This window comes from Oncorhynchus keta, chromosome 25 (assembly GCF_023373465.1).
Source record: "Oncorhynchus keta strain PuntledgeMale-10-30-2019 chromosome 25, Oket_V2, whole genome shotgun sequence".
NCBI classification, from domain to species: domain Eukaryota; kingdom Metazoa; phylum Chordata; class Actinopteri; order Salmoniformes; family Salmonidae; genus Oncorhynchus; species Oncorhynchus keta.
This window is the reverse complement of record NC_068445.1, coordinates 22,130,217-22,150,642: the sequence shown is the minus strand read 5'-3', so window position 1 is coordinate 22,150,642 and position 20,426 is coordinate 22,130,217. Positions and strand designations below refer to the sequence as shown.

Here is a 20,426-nt window from a genome sequence, read left to right as displayed (position 1 = left end):
ATCGGATGTCGTCGACCTTCTTTTCAAAATGGTTGACGAAGTCATCTGCAGAGAGGGAGGAGGGGGGAGGATTCAGGAGGGAGGAGAAGGTGGCAAAGAGCTTCCTAGGGTTAGAGGCAGATGCTTGGAATTTAGAATGGTAGAAAGTGGCTTTAGCAGCAGAGACAGAGGAGGAAAATGTAGAGAGGAGGGAGTGAAAGGATGCCAGGTCCGCAGGGAGGCGAGTTTTCCTCCATTTCCGCTCGGCTGCCCGGAGCCCTGTTCTGTGAGCTCGCAATGAGTCATCGAGCCACGGAGCGGGAGGGGAGGACCGAGCCGGCCTGGAGGATAGGGGACATAGAGAGTCAAAGGATGCAGTAAGGGAGGAGAGGAGGGTTGAGGAGGCAGAATCAGGAGATAGGTTGGAGAAAGTTTGAGCAGAGGGAAGAGATGATAGGATGGAAGAGGAGAGAGTAGCGGGGGAGAGAGAGCGAAGGTTGGGACGGCGCGATACCATCCGAGTAGGGGCAGTGTGGGAAGTGTTGGATGAGAGCGAGAGGGAAAAGGATACAAGGTAGTGGTCGGAGACTTGGAGGGGAGTTGCAATGAGGTTAGTGGAAGAACAGCATCTAGTAAAGATGAGGTCAAGCGTATTGCCTGCCTTGTGAGTAGGGGGAAGGTGAGAGGGTGAGGTCAAAAGAGGAGAGGAGTGGAAAGAAGGAGGCAGAGAGGAATGAGTCAAAGGTAGACGTGGGGAGGTTAAAGTCGCCCAGAACTGTGAGAGGTGAGCCGTCCTCAGGAAAGGAGCTTATCAAGGCATCAAGCTCATTGATGAACTCTCCGAGGGAACCTGGAGGGCGATAAATGATAAGGATGTTAAGCTTGAAAGGGCTGGTAACTGTGACAGCATGGAATTCAAAGGAGGCGATAGACAGATGGGTAAGGGGAGAAAGAGAGAAAGACCACTTGGGAGAGATGAGGATCCCGGTGCCACCACCCCGCTGACCAGAAGCTCTCGGGGTGTGCGAGAACACGTGGGCGGACGAGGAGAGAGCAGTAGGAGTAGCAGTGTTATCTGTGGTGATCCATGTTTCCGTCAGTGCCAAGAAGTCAAGGGACTGGAGGGAGGCATAGGCTGAGATGAACTCTGCCTTGTTGGCCGCAGATCGGCAGTTCCAGAGGCTACCGGAGACCTGGAACTCCACGTGGGTCGTACGCGCTGGGACCACCAGATTAGGGTGGCCGCGGCCACGCGGTGTGGAGCGTTTGTATGGTCTGTGCAGAGAGGAGAGAACAGGGATAGACAGACACATAGTTGACAGGCTACAGAAAAGGCTACGCTAATGCAAGGAGATTGGAATGACAAGTGGACTACACGTCTCGAATGTTCAGAAAGTTAAGCTTACGTAGCAAGAATCTTATTGACTAAATGATTAAAATGATACAGTACTGCTAAAGTAGGCTAGCTGGCAGTAGCTGCGTTGTTGACACTACACTAATCAAGTCGTTCCGTTGAGTGTAATAGTTTCTACAGTGCTACTATTCGGGGGCTAGCTGGCTAGCTAGCAGTGTTGTTTACGTTACGTTGCGTTAAAAGAACGACAATAGCTGGCTAGCTAACCTAGGAAATCGCTCTAGACTACACAATTATCTTTGAAACAAAGACGGCTATGTAGCTAGCTATGTAGCTAGCTACGATCAAACAAATCAAACCGTTGTACTGTAATGAAATGAAATGAAAATGTGATACTACCTGACCGGTGATTGAATTCGAATCAGTAGACGTGTGGTGACGTTGGCTAGCTGTTAGCTGTTAGTTGTTGGCTAGCTAGCAGAGTCTCCTGCAGAGCGAAGTGCGAATGCGACCGCTCGCTCCAACCCGGAAGGTAGGACACTATATCTAGACACAATGCAATCAGAAGATGGCATTCTATGATCCAAATGTACTACATCTCTGTCTCTGTAGACAATAACAACCCCTCCTCTTATAGAACAGCAGCCAATCACATGCTGCTTGTGTATATTTGGGTTAGTGCCCTAAATAAAACATTCACTGAGAGACAATTCAGTCTGGAGGAATAATCACAGTCTACTTGACTACGTCACCTCAGGGAGCAATCTACATGGTAACAACAACACTAGATGTCTGATGTCTGCCCACATGAAAAAATAGTATACTATGGTTGAATACAATAGTATTCACTGTAGTGTTTTTGTGGACTTTACTGTAATATACTGTACTATTTACAGTTTACTATAGTAGAAGTACTGCATTAATAAAAGTAATAGTGTATACTATAGTAATTACAGTAGTGTTTTTGCAGACTGTAGTATTTACTACAGTATACTACAACATTATATAGTAAGTACTACACATGATCAAGGGATACTATAGTGTGTAGTATAGTATTCTACAGTATTCTACAGTTTACTATAGAATTCTATATTAAGTACTCTCTCTCCCTCTCATCAATGTGGTACCCTGTTAAAGACTAGTAGATATTTTTTAAACGTCCCACATTGGGCTGGATGTGTCAGTATGTAGTTCATACATGCATAATCTATGAGCAGGATTACTACTAGCAAGATGCACACACTGCAGAGCGAGAGAGAGAAAGCAATGGCGTGGTGCACATGTCTGCATTTATGTGGCGTAGTACGCCATTTTTGTGGGCCACTTTTGTCTCAAGAGCCAAACTTCTGGCTAAAAAGATGACAAAAGTACCGGAGAATCTCTTTAAAATGTTTAGAAGCTGGTGTAGGCTACAGTGTGAGGCCTGTTCTAAAGGGCAGGGGTGAGGTTGTCCTGCTCTACTCCCAGATAATTCTGGTGAGTTAGGGTTAAGGAACGTTTCTTCGTTCTGACAGAGCATACATTTGGGATTGTCATAATGACTCTGTATTACACATCCACAGAGGGCAGTTTAACTGTGACATGTTATTGATATCTCTGAGAAAGGACAATTGAAAGATGATCTGACACACCCTATCTCTCTGAGAAAGAGAGAGCAATATCTCAAGGGTGTGTGTCTGTGTGTCTGTGTGTCTGTGTGTGTTGGTGTGCGTGCGTGTGTGGATGGCTGTGTAGTCTCATTGTTCTGTGTTCCTGAAATCTGCTGGATTTCTCTGTAACAGCGAGATCACTGTACAGCAGTATGAGTCTGCAACCCTGATGCGCACGCACACACACACACGTAATAACCCAAGGACACTGACTTCTGTCTGTAGAGCTGCATGTATCCCAATGTTAATGAGACATGCAGGACATAGTGGCAGGACTGCTCAGCGATGCCTTCTCTCTGGAGCCTAACCCCTCAAATGTGGTTGACAGGGGCCTGGGCTAGAGCCCCTCCCAGACTGGAATGAGCAGCCCCGGCCCCCAGAGAACAGAAGCATGTTAGCAGCATTGCAGGTTGTCCTAAACACAACAGGGTCCTGAGCTGAACATGTACTCAAACCATGACTGTATTACTGTGTGTGTGTGTGTGTGTGTGTGTGTGTGTGTGTGTGTGTGTGTGTGTGTGTGTGTGTGTGTGTGTGTGTGTGTGTGTGTGTGTGTGTGTGTGTGTGTGTGTGTGTGTGTGTGTGTGTGTGTGTGTGTGTGTGTGTGTGTGTGTGTGTGTGTGTGTGTGTGTGTGCGTGCGTGCGTGCGTGCGTGTGTGTGCGTGTGTGTATCAGTGTTTGCTTTTGACAAGGTGTTTGTTGGGATCATTGTAAGGTACCATTCTTAGCATTCTAGAAGTGAGGAGCCATTGTGAGTGTTCTAACAGGAAGTGAGAGGATATTCAAACATACCTCAGTCCATACATGCTTTTAAATAGCCATGAACTGAGGCGGTGGAGCTGCAGTGGTCTGAGTCACTGTAGGGTTTAAAGATGAGACACCATGCGTCCCAAATGTCACCCTATATAGTGCACTATGTAGGGAATAGGGTGTCATTTGGTATACATACACCCAATGCCCCATCCTATTCCAGAGATGTTTTCCACCCTGCGCACTGGGGACTGAGGAGCACTCCCACACATTTTATGAATGTGTTTTACAGCAAGACTTTAAATGCAGAGATGTTTCTGAGAATGGGAGAGTGCCCCACAGTCACATCTAATAGTGATTACACAGGAAGCTCTTACAGCCCAGGGTCACTGTGTCCTTGGTGGAGAGAACGCTGGCAGGAAATCTGTAGCACATTAAGGGAGAGAGACTAACACACACATAGACACATAGAGATGCACGCACGCACACACACAAAAGAGAGAAGAGGACAAACGTCTTGCTTTTCTTGATAACATGACAGCAGATTTACCGCTTGGAGAGAGAGGGAATAGGCTTTAGAGAAAAGATAAGCTATAGAGGGATTGGTGAAGAGAGTGTGAGAGAGAGATGTACACTTTCTGTAGTATATTATCTGAAACAAGATACAGAGAAATCTAAAAATTATATCCCTGAAAAAAACTTTTGAAGAAAGGTTGCTGTCTTGCTTGTCTCCAGCGTGAGATACTGACTCTGCCTCTCCTCTCTGCAGCCCTCACCAGAGATGACGGACAGCTGACGCCCCGTGCCGTTCTGGACAGGAACTCCAATCAGGATGTTTATCCCGCCTCCCTCCAGGAAGTCCAGGATGCCCTGAACAACCTCAATAGCCCCTCCCCCTCCCAGAGCAGAGCAGGTTTGGACCAGAACCTAAACCTGATGTTTACCTCCAGACCTGGAGAAGATGGTCTCACCCCGTCCCCTCTGCCTCAGCCCCGCGCCCTACGTCCCCCCTCGCTCCCCGTCCACAACCCCCCCGTCCCCGCTGAGTTTGAGGATCTCGCTCCTATGACCTCTGACCCCAATGGCAACATCAACTCTCACTCCAACAGCCTGACTTCTGAAATGGACAGACCAGAGGACTCAGACAGACAGTCACCTAGGAAGAGCACAGGCATCACGTGAGTAACACTCTTATAAGACATCTTATCTTACAGTATCTTGTGTTGCCTATCATTCAGTCCTAACACCCTCCCCTTCTGGTTTAAGGAACCAAACTAACCATCCTGGCTCTACCAGTACAGTTCCCTGACTGACCACTTAGCATAAAATCACATGATCTTATCTCTCCCTTCCTCAACCAATCTTCCCCCGACCCTCCCCGACCCTCCCCTCCCCCTCCCCTCCCCTCCCCTCCCCTCCCCTCCCCTCCCCTCCCCTCCCCCCACCCCCTCTCCTGTCTCCCCATACTCTGTCCTGACCTGTCTCTGAGTCTCTTTCTGTGTGGCATCAGGACCGCTGAGCAGGTCCGTTTCCTCTGTATGACGCTGTAAGTACTGTTTACTGTATGTCTCTGTAGGCCCTCCACTCGGCCTCAACCACATCCCCAGACTCTTTGTCTCCCCCTGCCCAGTTGAGCTACCTCTCCCCCTGCCTGTTCCTCTCCCTGCCCCCCATGCATGTTCTCCTACACCACAATCCTACAGAGAGCAGCCCTGGTCCGCACTCTCTACTGCAGTCTCAGGTTGTCGCAGTCATCAGCTTCTCCCAGGCGGGGCTAGTCAATTACATCATCTACCTGACCTCAATACCGAGAAAAGGAGAGAGGTGACCTCATAATACCCGACAGCAATTTCACAGATACTCTCTGTATGAGCATAGTCATGCTCTGTGCAGTGGTTTGGTGACATTGCTCTTATTCTATTAGGCAACAGCCTGTCATCTGCTTTCTGCTGCAATTGAGCAGTTTAGCAGCAGACGCACAGAGCAACGCAACAGAGAGAGCACAGAATGAGGGCTGATTTCAAAGCCTGCTTTCTCTTGTATTTCCTCTGCTTTTATCCTACTGTACTCTCTCTATATGCTCAGTACATTGATTCAGTCTCACACAGTCTCATATCACAGGAATCCTATACCTTTAGGTCTATCTGCTTCCCCTGACACACACACACTGAAACACACACACACACACACACACACGGTCGGTGGGTCAGCTACGATCTGGGTAGGGTTAGCGTTAGGATTGGTCTCAGTAGCTCTGACCTCAGTGCTTGTCTTCAGGAACTCCTGTAAAGTGAAGAAGCTGGACAACCAGACTCCATTACAGAACACCTGCGGACAGGTAAGGGTTCATGTTCTTTACCAACTCCTCAAACAGGAAATGCTTCACTTGCCTCCTTTACTCATAAAGACAGCAAACTTTATTTATGTTTAAAATAATGTTTTTCAAATAAATGTGTGTATATTGCTGTCCTTGGCTATCATTGTATTACATATGCATGCGTGTGTGCGTGCGTGTGTGTGTGTGTGTGTGTGTGTGTGTGTGTGTGTGTGTGTGTGTGTGTGTGTGTGTGTGTGTGTGTGTGTGTGTGTGTGTGTGTGTGTGTGTGTGTGTGTGTGTGTGTGTGTGTGTGTGTGTGTGTGTGTGTGTGTAATGTAATGTTATAGTGTTTTCCACTCTGGTGCAATTTCTCTGTGTATCTGACCGTGACCCTGGTTAACCTGGGCATTCCGCTCTGAGAGACTGAGCAAGTTCCATCAGTATACATCAGCCCTGTCCTCTACTCTACCTCAGCCCTCAGTATACCTCAGCCCTGTCCTCTACTCTACCTCAGCCCTCAGTATACATCAGCCCTGTCCTCTACTCTACCTCAGCCCTCAGTATACCTCAGCCCTGTCCTCTACTCTACCTCAGCCCTCAGTATACCTCAGCCCTGTCCTCTACTCTACCTCAGCCCTCAGTATACCTCAGCCCTGTCCTCTACTCTACCTCAGCCCTCAGTATACCTCAGCCCTGTCCTCTACTCTACCTCAGCCCTCAGTATACCTCAGCCCTGTCCTCTACTCTACCTCAGCCCTCAGTATACATCAGCCCTGTCCTCTACTCTACCTCAGCCCTCAGTATACATCAGCCCTGTCCTCTACTCTACCTCAGCCCCCAGTATACCTCAGCCCTGTCCTCTACTCTACCTCAGCCCTCAGTATACCTCAGCCCTGTCCTCTACTCTACCTCAGCCCTCAGTATACATCAGCCCTGTCCTCTACTCTACCTCAGCCCTCAGTATACATCAGCCCTGTCCTCTACTCTACCTCAGCCCTCAGTATACCTCAGCCCTGTCCTCTACTCTACCTCAGCCATCAGTATACATCAGCCCTGTCCTCTACTCTACCTCAGCCCTCAGTATACATCAGCCCTGTCCTCTACTCTACCTCAGCCCTCAGTATACTTCAGCCCTGTCCTCTACTCTACCTCAGCCTTCAGTATACATCAGCCCTGTCCTCTACTCTACCTCAGCCCTCAGTATACATCAGCCCTGTCCTCTACTCTACCTCAGCCCTCAGTATACATCAGCCCTGTCCTCTACTCTACCTCAGCCCTCAGTATACATCAGCCCTGCTCTGGCACAGCACCAGGGAGCAAAGGGAGACGGCCCCATTAAACAGATTAAAATGTCCCTGTCTGTCTGTAGGAGAATGACCACGGCGAGGGCCACGCCACAGATGAGGAGAAGCTAGCCAGCACAGCAGGAGTCAGAGCAGACGGTGAGTGGGGGTTGAGGGGATCAGACACTCCCAAACATCAGTGTCTGTGTGAACTCATGTGTTGGTTAATCAATGTCACAGGGAAGGTCATGGTTGTCTTTCATAGAGCCCTGTAGGAACAGCTATCAATTAGTAACTCATTGTCAACATCCACAAAAGCTTCATTGGATCCAAGGAATCTGTATGAGTGTTCCTAAGTTCCTGTGCTCTGATCTGGGCTCCCTCCCCTCCCTCAGTGCAACCACTAGTGTAGGCTATATGAGTCATGTAGCTTGCTGTTATGTATGACTGGTGGGTCTGTGTGCTTATGAGCCAAACAGCAGAACCCCAGCAGTGTGACAGGAAGTAGACAGACTGTACCAGATCAATAGTCCCTCAGGCTGCATGTAACACACTTCTACTGTAGCTGGGTTCTGTTGAGCTGAGTTTACCTTATTGTCTGTTCTAATCTGCTCTGCTCTGTTCAGTTCTTCTCTGTCTAGTCTGGGGAGATGTATACAGTATATTCTGTCTGTCAACTCACAGGTTTATTATGAGACAGAATTGTGTCATCATTCTCTCTGTGCTGCAGGCATACACTGCCCCCTTCTGGTCAGGCAGCAGCAGTAGCACATGGAGCTCCCAGTGACTGGAGTCAGAATAGAATAGTTCCTTATGAGAATACAGTGTGGGATATTTCACACAGATATTTTTGTGACATTTCATTTTCTCTCCCAGGGACAGAACTGAGTGTGTCAGGCAGATCGGAGGAGCCAGACTGCTGTTCTATGGTGAGTACCACAAAATGCCTTGTTAACAGTCACATTTAGCCCACAGAAAGCTTGGCCCACTTCAAAGACCAAGGATCTAGTGATGGTTCCATCAAAATCATGTGATCTCCCTGGTGACTACTAGATGGAGACATTAGTGAGCCAGAAGTTTAGAATGCTGTCCTCAGAACACATTATGTCACTGTAGTTAGGAGGGTTAGTCAATTACTTAATCACCATCCATCTAGCTGATATTGGCCCATCATTATTATCATCATGTTTCTAGTAGATGTAGTGGATTAGAGCTGTGTTGACAGTGATGTTGAGGAGCTAGTGCTATTGTACCTGATTGTCTGGGATGGTGATGGTGACTGGCTTCATTGGTCTACCCACCCGGTGCCTAACAGTGCTCTGTTGCCCACTACAGTACAGTGCAGTACCATGGTAGCTTCACTCCCACACTGTACATGAACTGACCACGAGCTCCTCAGCCTGTCATCATCTCCAGCTCATCAGGTGATAGAGGGATTGAGATTACCAGACCCATAGGATTAGTATATGACTGAGTTATAATCCAGGGAAGGACAACAGGAGGGTGAGGGTTGAGGGGTAGGGCGAGAGAAAGAGATGAAGTAACCACTCTTAACTCTGCCACTGAGGAACAAGACCTCAAATTCAAACTACCATCTCCCTGTCAAGCTGTGTTTAGACAGGCAGCCCAATTCAGTTTTTTTTCTTCACTAATTGACTAATCAGATGAGCTCTGAAAAATATCTGATGTGATTGGTCAAAGGACCAATTAGTGGAAAAACGATCAGAATTGGGCTGCCTGTGTAAACAGCCGCAGAGCTCCTGTGCATCAGGCTGATGAAGGCAGGGCCAATACAGAGATGTATTTGTACGGCTCTGAATGGAGGAGATGAGAATATCACCACAACCCTCCAATAAACACTATATTGCATTGTACTATAATCACTTTATTATTGAGTGAAACATGCAGATGGAAAGGACCTATAAACAGTTTGAACCTGCCACACACCACACTGACATTGTGACTAAATCAGGATTAGGGTCACGTTAATCTAACATATTCTTATTTACAATGACGGCCTACCAAAAGGCAAAAGGCCTCCTGTGGGGAAAGGGCAGGGATTAAAAATTTAAAATATATAAATATAGGACAAAACACAACACTCACGACGAGACAACACTACATAAAGAGAGACCTAAGGCAGCAACACAGCATGGTAGCTACACAACATGGTAGCAGCACAAAACATGGTACAAACATTATTGAGCACCGACAACAGCACAAAGGGGAATAAGGTAGAGACAACAATGCATCACACAAAGCAGCCACAACTGTCAGTAAGAGTGTCCATGATTGAATCTATGAATGAACAGATAAAACTGTCCAGTTTGAGTGTTTGTTGCAGCTCGTTCTAGTCGCTAGCTGCAGCGAACTGAAAAGACGAGCGACCCATGGATGTGTGTGCTTTGGGGACATTCAACAGAATGTGACTGGCAGAATGGGTGTTGTATGTGGAGGATGAAGGTTTCAGTATATATCTCAGATGGGGGGGAGTGAGGCCTAAGAGGGTTTTATAAATAAGCATCAACCAGTGAGTCTTGCGACGGGTATACAGAGATGACCAGTTTACAGAGGAGTATAGAGTGCAGTGATGTGTCCTATAAGGAGCATTGGTGGAAAATCTGATGGCCGAATGGTAAAGAACATCTAGCCTCTTGAGAGCACCCTTACCTGCCGATCTATAAATGATGTCTCCGTAATCTAGCATGGGTAGGATTGTCATCTGAATCAGGGTTAGTTTGGCAGCTGGGGTGAAAGAGGAGCGATTACAATAGAGGAAACCAAGTCGAGATGTAACTTTAGCCTGCAGCATTGATATGTGCTGAGAGAAGGACAGTGTACCGTCTAGTCATACTCCCAAGTACTTGTATGAGGTGACTACATCAAGCTCTAAACCCTCAGAGGTAGTAATCACAACTGTGGGGAGAGGGGCATTCTTCTTACCAAACCACATGACTTTTGTTTTTGAAGGTGTTCAGAACAAGGTTAAGGGTAGAGAAAGCTTGTTGGACACTAAGAAAGCTTTGTTATAGAGCATTTAACACAAAATCCAGGGTGGGCCAGCTGAGTATAAGACTGTATCATCTGCATATACAGAAGTCAGAAGATTACATACACCTTAGCCAAATACATCTAAACTCAGTTTTTCACAATTCCTTTTTTAATCATATGAAAAAAAAATCTTTGTTTTAGGTCAGTTGGGATCACGACTTTATTCTAAGAATGTGAAATGTCAGAATAATAGTAGAGAGAATCATTTGTTTCAGCTTTTAATTCTTTCATCACATTCCCAGTGGGTCAGAAGTTTACATACACTCAATTATTATTTGGTAGCATTGCCTTTAAATTGTTTAACTTGGGTTGAACTTTTCGGGTAGCCTTCCACAAGCTTTTTCAGTTCTGCCCACACATTTTCTATAAGATTGAGGTCAGGGCTTTGTGATGGCCACTCCAATACCTTTACTTTGTTGTCCTTATGCCATTTTGCCACAACTTTGGAAGTATGCTTGGGGTCATTGTCCAATTGGAAGACCTATTTGCGACCAAGCTTTAACTTCCTGACTGATATCTTGAGATGTTGCTTGAATACATCCACATAATTTTTAATCCCTCATGATGCCATCTATTTTGTGAAGTGCACCAGACCCTCCTGCAGCAAAGCACCCCAACAACATTATGCTGCCACCCCCGTGCTTCACGGTTGGGATGGTGTTCTTCGGCTTGCAAGCCTCCCCCTTTTTCCACCAAACATAACAATGGTCTTTATGGCCAAACAATTCCATTTTTGTTTCATCAGACCAGAGGACATTTCTCCAAATACAGTGCCTTGCGAAAGTATTCGGCCCCCTTGAACTTTGCGACCTTTTGCCACATTTCAGGCTTCAAACATAAAGTATAAAACTGTATTTTTTTGTGAAGAATCAACAACAAGTGGGACACAATCATGAAGTGGAACGACATTTATTGGATATTTCAAACTTTTTTCACAAATCAAAAACTGAAAAATTGGGTGTACAAAATTATTCAGCCCCCTTAAGTTAATACTTTGTAGCGCCACCTTTTGCTGCGATTACAGCTGTAAGTCGCTTGGGGTATGTCTCTATCAGTTTTGCACATCGAGAGACTGAAATTTTTTCCCATTCCTCCTTGCAAAACAGCTCGAGCTCAGTGAGGTTGGATGGAGAGCATTTGTGAACAGCAGTTTTCAGTTCTTTCCACAGATTCTCGATTGGATTCAGGTCTGGACTTTGACTTGGCCATTCTAACACCTGGATATGTTTATTTTTGATCCATTCCATTGTAGATTTTGCTTTATGTTTTGGATCATTGTCTTGTTGGAAGACAAATCTCCGTCCCAGTCTCAGGTCTTTTGCAGACTCCATCAGGTTTTCCAGAATGGTCCTGTATTTGGCTCCATCCATATTCCCATCAATTTTAACCATCTTCCCTGTCCCTGCTGAAGAAAAGCAGGCCCAAACCATGATGCTGCCACCACCATGTTTGACAGTGGGGATGGTGTGTTCAGGGTGTTGCTTTTACGCCAAACATAACGTTTTGCATTGTTGCCAAAAAGTTCAATTTTGGTTTCATCTGACCAGAGCACCTTCTTCCACATGTTTGGTGTGTCTCCCAGGTGGCTTGTGGCAAACTTTAAACAACACTTTTTATGGATATCTTTAAGAAATGGCTTTCTTCTTGCCACTCTTCCATAAAGGCCAGATTTGTGCAATATACGACTGATTGTTGTCCTATGGACAGAGACTCCCATCTCAGCTGTAGATCTCTGCAGTTCATCCAGAGTGATCATGGGCCTCTTGGCTGCATCTCTGATCAGTCTTCTCCTTGTATGAGCTGAAAGTTTAGAGGGACGGCCAGGTCTTGGTAGATTTGCAGTGGTCTGATACTCCTTCCATTTCAATATTATCGCTTGCACAGTGCTCCTTGGGATATTTAAAGCTTGGGAAATCTTTTTGTATCCAAATCCGGCTTTAAACTTCTTCACAACAGTATCTCGGACCTGCCTGGTGTGTTCCTTGTTCTTCATGATGCTCTCTGCGCTTTTCCGGACCTCTGAGACTATCACAGTGCAGGTGCATTTATACGGAGACTTGATTACACACAGGTGGATTGTATTTATCATCATTAGTCATTTAGGTCAACATTGGATCATTCAGAGATCCTCATTGAACTTCTGGAGAGAGTTTGCTGCACTGAAAGTAAAGTGGCTGAATAATTTTGCACGCCCAATTTTTCAGTTTTTGATTTGTTAAAAAAGTTTGAAATATCCAATAAATGTCGTTCCACTTCATGATTGTGTCCCACTTGTTGTTGATTCTTCACAAAAAAATACAGTTTTATATCTTTATGTTTGAAGCCTGAAATGTGGCAAAAGGTCGCAAAGTTCAAGGGGGCCGAATACTTTCGCAAGGCACTGTAGTACGATCTTTGTCCCCATGTGCAGTTACAAACTGTAGTCTGGCTTTTATTTATGGTGGTTTTTAGAGCTTTTGTACCTGTTTCCTCCAGCATCTTCACAAGGTCCTTTGCTGTTATTCTGGGATTGATTTGCACTTTTCGCACCAAAGTCCGTTCATATCTAGGATACAGAATACGCCTCCTTCCTGAGCGGTATGATAGCTACGTGGTCCCATGGTGTTTATACTTGCGTACTGTTGTTTGTACAGATGAACGTGGTACCTTCAGGTGTTTGGAAATTTCTCCCAAGGATGAACTAGACTTGTGGAGGTCTACAATATTTTTTATTAAGTCTTTGCTAATTTCTTTTGATTTTCCCATGATGTCAAGCAAAGAGGCACTGAGTGTGAAAGTAGGCCTTGAAATACATCCACAGGCGTACCTCCAATTGACTCAAATTATGACAATTAAGAAGCTTCTTAAGCCATGACATTTTGTGGAATTTTCCAAGCTGTTTAAAGGCACAGTCAACTTAATGTATGTAAACATCTGAGAAACTAGAATTGTGATACAGTGAATTATAAGTTAAATAATCTGTCTGTAAACAATTGTTGGAAAAATTACTTGTCATGCACAAAGTAGATGTCCTAATCGACTTGCCAAAACTATAGTTTATTAACAAGACATTTGTGGAGTGGTTGAAAAACTCATTTTAATGACTCCAACCTAAGTGTATGTAAACTTCCGACTTCAACTCTAAATTGATGAGAGTGCCTCCTACTGCCCGAGCTATGTTGTTGACACCTATGTTTCTGCAGTATGAGGACACCTGCCAGCTGAAGAACGCCAAGCTGGGAGGAAGTTACACGGAGAAGAAGACAGGAAGTGAGGTTCTAGACTCGATTTGCATCAGCGAGGCAGAGAAGACGACTGTTCTCACCCTCATCAGAGGGGAGGTAAGTTAACCAACAGACCACACATGCATGCACGTGTACACACACACGCACACACACACACACACACACACGCACACGCACACACACACGCACACACACACACACACACACACACACACACACACACACACACACACACACACACACACACACACACACACACACACACACACACACACACACACACACACACACACACAGGGTAACATAGTAATAACTGTCTCCTGTGCCAGATCATCACTAAGGAGATGGAGGCCAATGACTGGAGGAGGAAGTATGAGGACAGCAGACAGGAGGTCATGGAGATGAGGTACTGTAGGCCAATTCACATGTACCATTCTGTTACCATTCACCTCAACTATACTGTGAGGTTAGTAATGACATGATGTGTGCTGAGCAGTGAACAGACTGATTTTTAGCTAATCAAGATTCATAAGTAATCATTCCTCTCTCACAGAAAGATAGTGGCAGAGTATGAGAAGACCATCGCCCAGATGATTGGTGAGTGGCTTAGGTCAACCAAACCTCTTCAAACATTCCTCTACATAAATGTAGTGGTGGCCTTGATGCACAGAATCATAAAATTACCTGTCTGTGTGACCTCTCTCTCTGTCAGAGGACGAACAGCGCAACACCATGAGCTCCCAGAAGTCTTTGCAGGCTGTAAGCATGGAGAAGGAGTCGGCCCTAACAGACCTGAACTCAGTAGAGCGCTCGCTGTCCGGTATGTTCCGCCGCTACGAGAACATGAAGAGCACACTGGACGGCTTTAAGAAGGTTAGGGGTCAGAGTTCAGGGATCAAGAATAGTCTGACCTTACTACGATTAGTCTTTGAGCTCATATATTAGTTATGTGTAACATTGTGGTTATACTATTATGTGCATGTAGAATGAGGAGGTGTTGAAGAAGTGTGCTCAGGAGTATCTGGCCAGAGTCAAGCAGGAGGAGCAGAGATACCAGACGCTCAAACTCCATGCCGAGGAGAAACTAGACAAGTATGATTAGACACACACACACACACACACACACACACACACACACACACACACACACACACACACACACACACACACACACACACACACACACACACACACACACACACACACACACACACACACACACACACACACACACACACACACACACACAGACACACAGACATACACACAGAGGAGTCTATCAGTAACTATCAACCCCTACTATTCCCTTCAGGGCTAATGAGGACATAGCCCAGGTACGCAGCAAGGCCAGCTCTGAGAGTGTTGCTCTGACCGCCAGCCTGAGGAAGGAGCAGATGAGGGTAGAGTCTCTGGAGAAAGCTCTGCAGCAAAAGGTAAGGGCTAACATTACCTAGCTACATGCTAACGCCCACTGTTAGGACTAGAGCAGAAAGTAGCACACAACCATAGAGATAGTTAGAGGATGCAACACTGTATCTGTACCATTATGGCGTCTGTTAGAGCATGGGCAGCTCCATTGAGGCCATCTCCATTTTGAAGTAGTCAATGTTCTTCTTCTACTTCTATGAGTTGGTAAACAAACAGAAAGGGAGCATACTGCCACCTGGAGTGTGTTTGAACAGGTATAAAGCTAATGTTGGTGATTTACTGCCACATGCAGTAATGGAATGTTCGCTCACGAGTATAATTCATTGGCTGGTCCCTTCTTATGAACTGGATGGAATTATGTGATCCTTCCTTAACCCCAGTGGTGTAAAGTACTGAAGTAAAAATACTTGAAAGTACTACTTAAGTAGTTTTTTTGGGTATCTGTACTTTACTATTCATATTTTTGACAACTTTTACTTCACTGCATTCCTAAAGAAAATGATGTACTTTTTGTACTCGTTACGTTTTGAATGGACAAGAAAATTGCCTAATTCACACACTTATCAAGAGAACATACCTGGTCATACCCTACTGCCTCTGATCTGGCATACTCACTAAACACATGCTTAGTTTGTAAATTATGTCTAAGTGTTGGCGGATGCCCCTGGCTATCCGTAAATTAAAGAAAATTATGCCATCTGGTTTGCTTGATATAAGGAATTTGTAATTATTTATACTTTTGATACTTAAGTATATTTAAAAACAAATACTTTTAGACTTTTACTCAAGTAGTATTTTACTGGGTGACTTTCACTTTCACTTTTACTAAAACTGCCTTTTGGGCACGAGAGTCCTCTGTCTCTATACACACAACCCTAACGATACATGCTAAAGCTAACCCTGCAACAAAAGGTAATGGCCAACACTTTTTGCTGACTAGGTGACCAAAACAGGAAAAACTCCAGGCCTAAGTCCTGAGTCACCAGTCTCCCTGACAAGGGTCTTCTGTCTATTCACAGACCGAGGAGATCGAGGAGCTCACCAAGATCTGTGATGAGCTCATCGCAAAGATGGGCAGAACAGACTGAGAGAGTTTCCATACTTCCGAATCGACCAATCTTGACCCTCCAAGCCAACCCTGCCTACAATATATAGTGTACTCCTGTGCATGCCTCCAGCCAATGAGCAGCAAGCTCTATTTCCCCACAGGGCGCCTGCACCTAGTGCTGCTGTACTGGTCAAATGTCATACGATAACCCATTTCTCTTAGTCAACATTAGTGCAGTATTTGGAGAATAGGGTGTAATTTGAGCCTGTGTTATGTACATGTGGACTCACCTTTTTGGCTTGGTCATTATTTACCACGCAAGACCCCACACCCGTTTGTCTTTCTGTACTGTAACATAAACACAATATAATGTGCTGTCTTGGCATTGCATAGGTTTGTGCTTATTTAACTTACGATAACATTTTGTTAAGCATTTATTAATATATTATACACATAAACCCCACACTTACAAAACACCCTGGCTGAGATGTACTGTACATATGGTACTGTACATATGGTACTGTACAAATGGTATTTATTCTGAACACTAGGAGACTAGGGCAGGACCAGGTAGACATTCTCTAGGCTCCAGGACAGTCAGGAGTCAGGGGTGAGCTATGCTTGACCCCTTTGTATAACTGCACTATTATAGGGAGGGGGGATGTGGGAGTAGGTTCAGGGTTAGGATGCACTACTATAGATAGGGGTGGGGTGGGGGGTTGTCCTGGGAAAAATAAAGCTTTTCTCCTGTCTGTATATGAGGTGTTGTGTTAGCAGAGGAAGAGGAGCTGTACAGTGACTGTGTATTCTGTACGACTTCAGCACAAATGCACAGGGGAGGGTTTCCCACTGTCCTCAGCTGTACCTGGTTAGTCTCTTTCTCAGGCCAGAGGGGTGGAGCAGAGAGTAGTACACTCAGTAAGTGGAAATCTGGATATGGTGAAGTTAATACAAAGACGATATATTTGTATATGCACAAACAAATACCGTAAACTGGGAGAGTGTTTGATTTGGTTTTTCAAAATCCAAAATTGTTTAAAATCTCCTGTGGCCGTGGATACCTGTAGTATATTTGGGTATGAAACGTTACAGCATGGAGGTAGAGAGAATTGTTCAGGGATTATGTGAGCTCCCATGAGCCCTGCTCAAAGGTAGAGCACTATATAGGGAATAGGGTGCCATTTGGGATGGAATCACTGTGTTTTACTGCAGCACCTAGTTAGTGGCATAGAAAGTTCCAGTGTGTTTCTCATATTCACTGTTCACTGCTTCACTGTTCTCAGCTAACCTGGTTCTGTTAAATACTCTTCCACAGTGGAGAGTTTCACACCAGCTCACAGTACTAGTTCCCCCTCCGCCACACTGCACTGTGGATGACGTAGTTAAACAATATAACATGCATGCAGTGAAACACCACGTAGACATACATACATGTGCCAGTGTCTATAATACACATCTTTGTGCCATACTGAAGTTGTAGCTTCATTGAAAGTTTCTTTAGATAATATTGTTTTTAACGGTTTGTACATCACCAATGATCCCTTTTTGCATTGTCATTAATATTTGTAAAGTGAATAAGAAGCATTCAGCTGTACTGACTTTTACTGTACAGACTAATTATGTTGACTAATATGTGCAGTGTGTGTGCTGAGTAAACATGACTAGTAATAAGGGAGTGTGTTCTCATGGCTTCTGTGTTCTCATGGCTTCTGTGTTCTCATGGCTTTCTCTGTTCACAGCTACACAGGTTGGGTCTAATATCACAGCTACACAGGTTGGGTCTGATATCACAGCTACACAGGTTGGGTCTGATATCACAGCTACTCAGGTTGGGTCTGATAACACAGCTACACAGGTTGGGTCTGATATCACAGCTACACAGGTTGGGTCTGATATCACAGCTACACAGGTTGGGTCTGATATCAAAGCTACACAGGTTGGGTCTGATATCACAGCTACACAGGTTGGATCTGACATCACAGCTACACAGGTTGGGTCTGACATCACAGCTACACAGGTTGGGTCTGACATCAAAGGGTGGGTCTGACATCACAGCTACACAGGTTGGGTCTGACATCACAGCTACACAGGTTGGGTCTGACATCAAAGGGTGGGTCTGACATCACAGGTTGGGTCTGACATCACAGCTACACAGGTTGGGTCTGACATCACAGCTACACAGGTTGGGTCTGACATCAAAGGGTGGGTCTGACATCACAGCTACACAGGTTGGGTCTGACATCACAGCTACAAAGGTTGGGTCTGACATCAAAGGGTGGGTCTGACATCACAGCTACACAGGTTGGGTCTGACATCACAGCTACACAGGTTGGGTCTGACATCACAGCTACACAGGTTGGATCTGACATCACAGCTACACAGGTTGGGTCTGACATCACAGCTACACAGGTTGGGTCTGACATCAAAGGGTGGGTCTGACATCACAGCTACACAGGTTGGGTCTGACATCACAGCTACACAGGTTGGGTCTGACATCAAAGGGTGGGTCTGACATCACAGGTTGGGTCTGACATCACAGCTACACAGGTTGGGTCTGACATCAAAGGGTGGGTCTGACATCACAGGTTGGGTCTGACATCACAGCTACACAGGTTGGGTCTGACATCACAGCTACCCAGGTTGGGTCTGACATCAAAGGGTGGGTCTGACATCACAGCTACACAGGTTGGGTCTGACATCACAGCTACACAGGTTGGGTCTGACATCAAAGGGTGGGTCTGACATCACAGCTACACAGGTTGGGTCTGACATCACAGCTACACAGGTTGGGTCTGACATCACAGCTACACAGGTTGGGTCTGATATCACAGCGACACAGGTTGGATCTGACATCACAGCTACACAGGTTGGGTCTGATATCACAGCTACACAGGTTGGATCTGACATCACAGCTACACAGGTTGGGTCTGATATCACAGCTACACAGGTTGGGTCTGATATCACAGCTACACAGGTTGGGTCTGACATCACAGCTACACAGGTTGGGTCTGATATCACAGCTACACAGGTTGGGTCTGATATCACAGCTACGCAGGTTGGGTCTGACATCACAGCTACACAGGTTGGGTCTGATATCACAGCTACACAGGTTGGGTCTGACATCACAGCTACACAGGTTGGGTCTGACATCACAGCTACACAGGTTGGGTCTGACATCACAGCTACACAGGTTGGGTCTGACATCACAGCTACACAGGTTGGGTCTGATATCACAGCTACACAGGTTGGGTCTGATATCACAGCTACACAGGTTGGATCTGACATCACAGCTACACAGGTTGGATCTGACATCACAGCTACACAGGTTGGATCTGACATCACAGCTACACAGGTTGGATCTGATATCACAGCTACACAGGTTGGGTCTGATATCACAGCTACACAGGTTGGGTCTGATATCACAGCTACACAGGTTGGATCTGACATCACAGCTACACAGGTTGGGTCTGATATCACAGCTACACAAGTTGGATCTGACATCACAGCTACACAGGTTGGGTCTGACATCAAAGGGTGGGTCTGACATCACAGGTTGGGTCTGACATCACAGCTACACAGGTTGGGTCTGACATCACAGCTACACAGGTTGGGTCTGACATCAAAGGGTGGGTCTGACATCACAGCTACACAGGTTGGGTCTGACATCACAGCTACAAAGGTTGGGTCTGACATCAAAGGGTGGGTCTGACATCACAGCTACACAGGTTGGGTCTGACATCACAGCTACACAGGTTGGGTCTGACATCACAGCTACACAGGTTGCATCTGACATCACAGCTACACAGGTTGGGTCTGACATCACAGCTACACAGGTTGGGTCTGACATCAAAGGGTGGGTCTGACATCACAGCTACACAGGTTGGGTCTGACATCACAGCTACACAGGTTGGGTCTGACATCAAAGGGTGGGTCTGACATCACAGGTTGGGTCTGACATCACAGCTACACAGGTTGGGTCTGACATCAAAGGGTGGGTCTGACATCACAGGTTGGGTCTGACATCACAGCTACACAGGTTGGGTCTGACATCACAGCTAACCAGGTTGGGTCTGACATCAAAGGGTGGGTCTGACATCACAGCTACACAGGTTGGGTCTGACATCACAGCTACACAGGTTGGGTCTGACATCAAAGCGTGGCTCTGACATCACAACTACACAGGTTGGGTCTGACATCACAGCTACACAGGTTGGGTCTGACATCACAGCTACACAGGTTGGGTCTGATATCACAGCGACACAGGTTGGATCTGACATCACAGCTACACAGGTTGGGTCTGATATCACAGCTACACAGGTTGGATCTGACATCACAGCTACACA

The 20,426-nt window shown here is 45.9% G+C and overlaps 2 protein-coding genes and 1 long non-coding RNA gene across 8 annotated transcripts in view; 2 read left to right on the top strand and 1 right to left on the bottom strand.

The window, feature by feature from the left end:
• Positions 1-17,754, top strand: part of LOC118357868 (transforming acidic coiled-coil-containing protein 1-like) — a 38,626-nt gene extending 20,872 nt beyond the window's left edge. For 2 of the 3 annotated variants that reach the window (XM_052478886.1, XM_052478884.1), the window contains exons 3-14: positions 4,502-4,910; positions 5,243-5,278; positions 6,010-6,070; positions 7,419-7,491; positions 8,209-8,261; positions 13,566-13,703; positions 13,937-14,013; positions 14,161-14,204; positions 14,320-14,480; positions 14,593-14,699; positions 14,920-15,040; positions 16,055-17,754. In XM_052478886.1, the coding sequence (XP_052334846.1) occupies positions 4,502-4,910; positions 5,243-5,278; positions 6,010-6,070; positions 7,419-7,491; positions 8,209-8,261; positions 13,566-13,703; positions 13,937-14,013; positions 14,161-14,204; positions 14,320-14,480; positions 14,593-14,699; positions 14,920-15,040; positions 16,055-16,123 (1,349 nt within the window). In that variant the 3' untranslated portion in view covers positions 16,124-17,754. The remainder of the gene's footprint in view (positions 1-4,501; positions 4,911-5,242; positions 5,279-6,009; positions 6,071-7,418; positions 7,492-8,208; positions 8,262-13,565; positions 13,704-13,936; positions 14,014-14,160; positions 14,205-14,319; positions 14,481-14,592; positions 14,700-14,919; positions 15,041-16,054) is intronic. The other variant, XM_052478885.1, reaches the window with a different exon arrangement.
• The window catches only part of LOC127911694 (uncharacterized), a 100,702-nt gene that overhangs the window by 71,610 nt on the left and 8,666 nt on the right, over positions 1-20,426 (top strand). The window lies entirely within an intron of this gene.
• LOC127911695 (uncharacterized) lies at positions 6,083-7,412 on the bottom strand. Of its 3 annotated transcripts, none has more exons than XR_008078918.1 (3): positions 7,216-7,412; positions 6,919-7,055; positions 6,083-6,878 (listed from the first exon to the last, which is right to left on the bottom strand). It is a non-coding gene; the product is annotated as an uncharacterized LOC127911695 (long non-coding RNA). The 3 variants fall into 3 exon arrangements; XR_008078919.1 differs by having other exon boundaries at positions 6,083-6,798; XR_008078920.1 differs by having other exon boundaries at positions 6,959-7,055.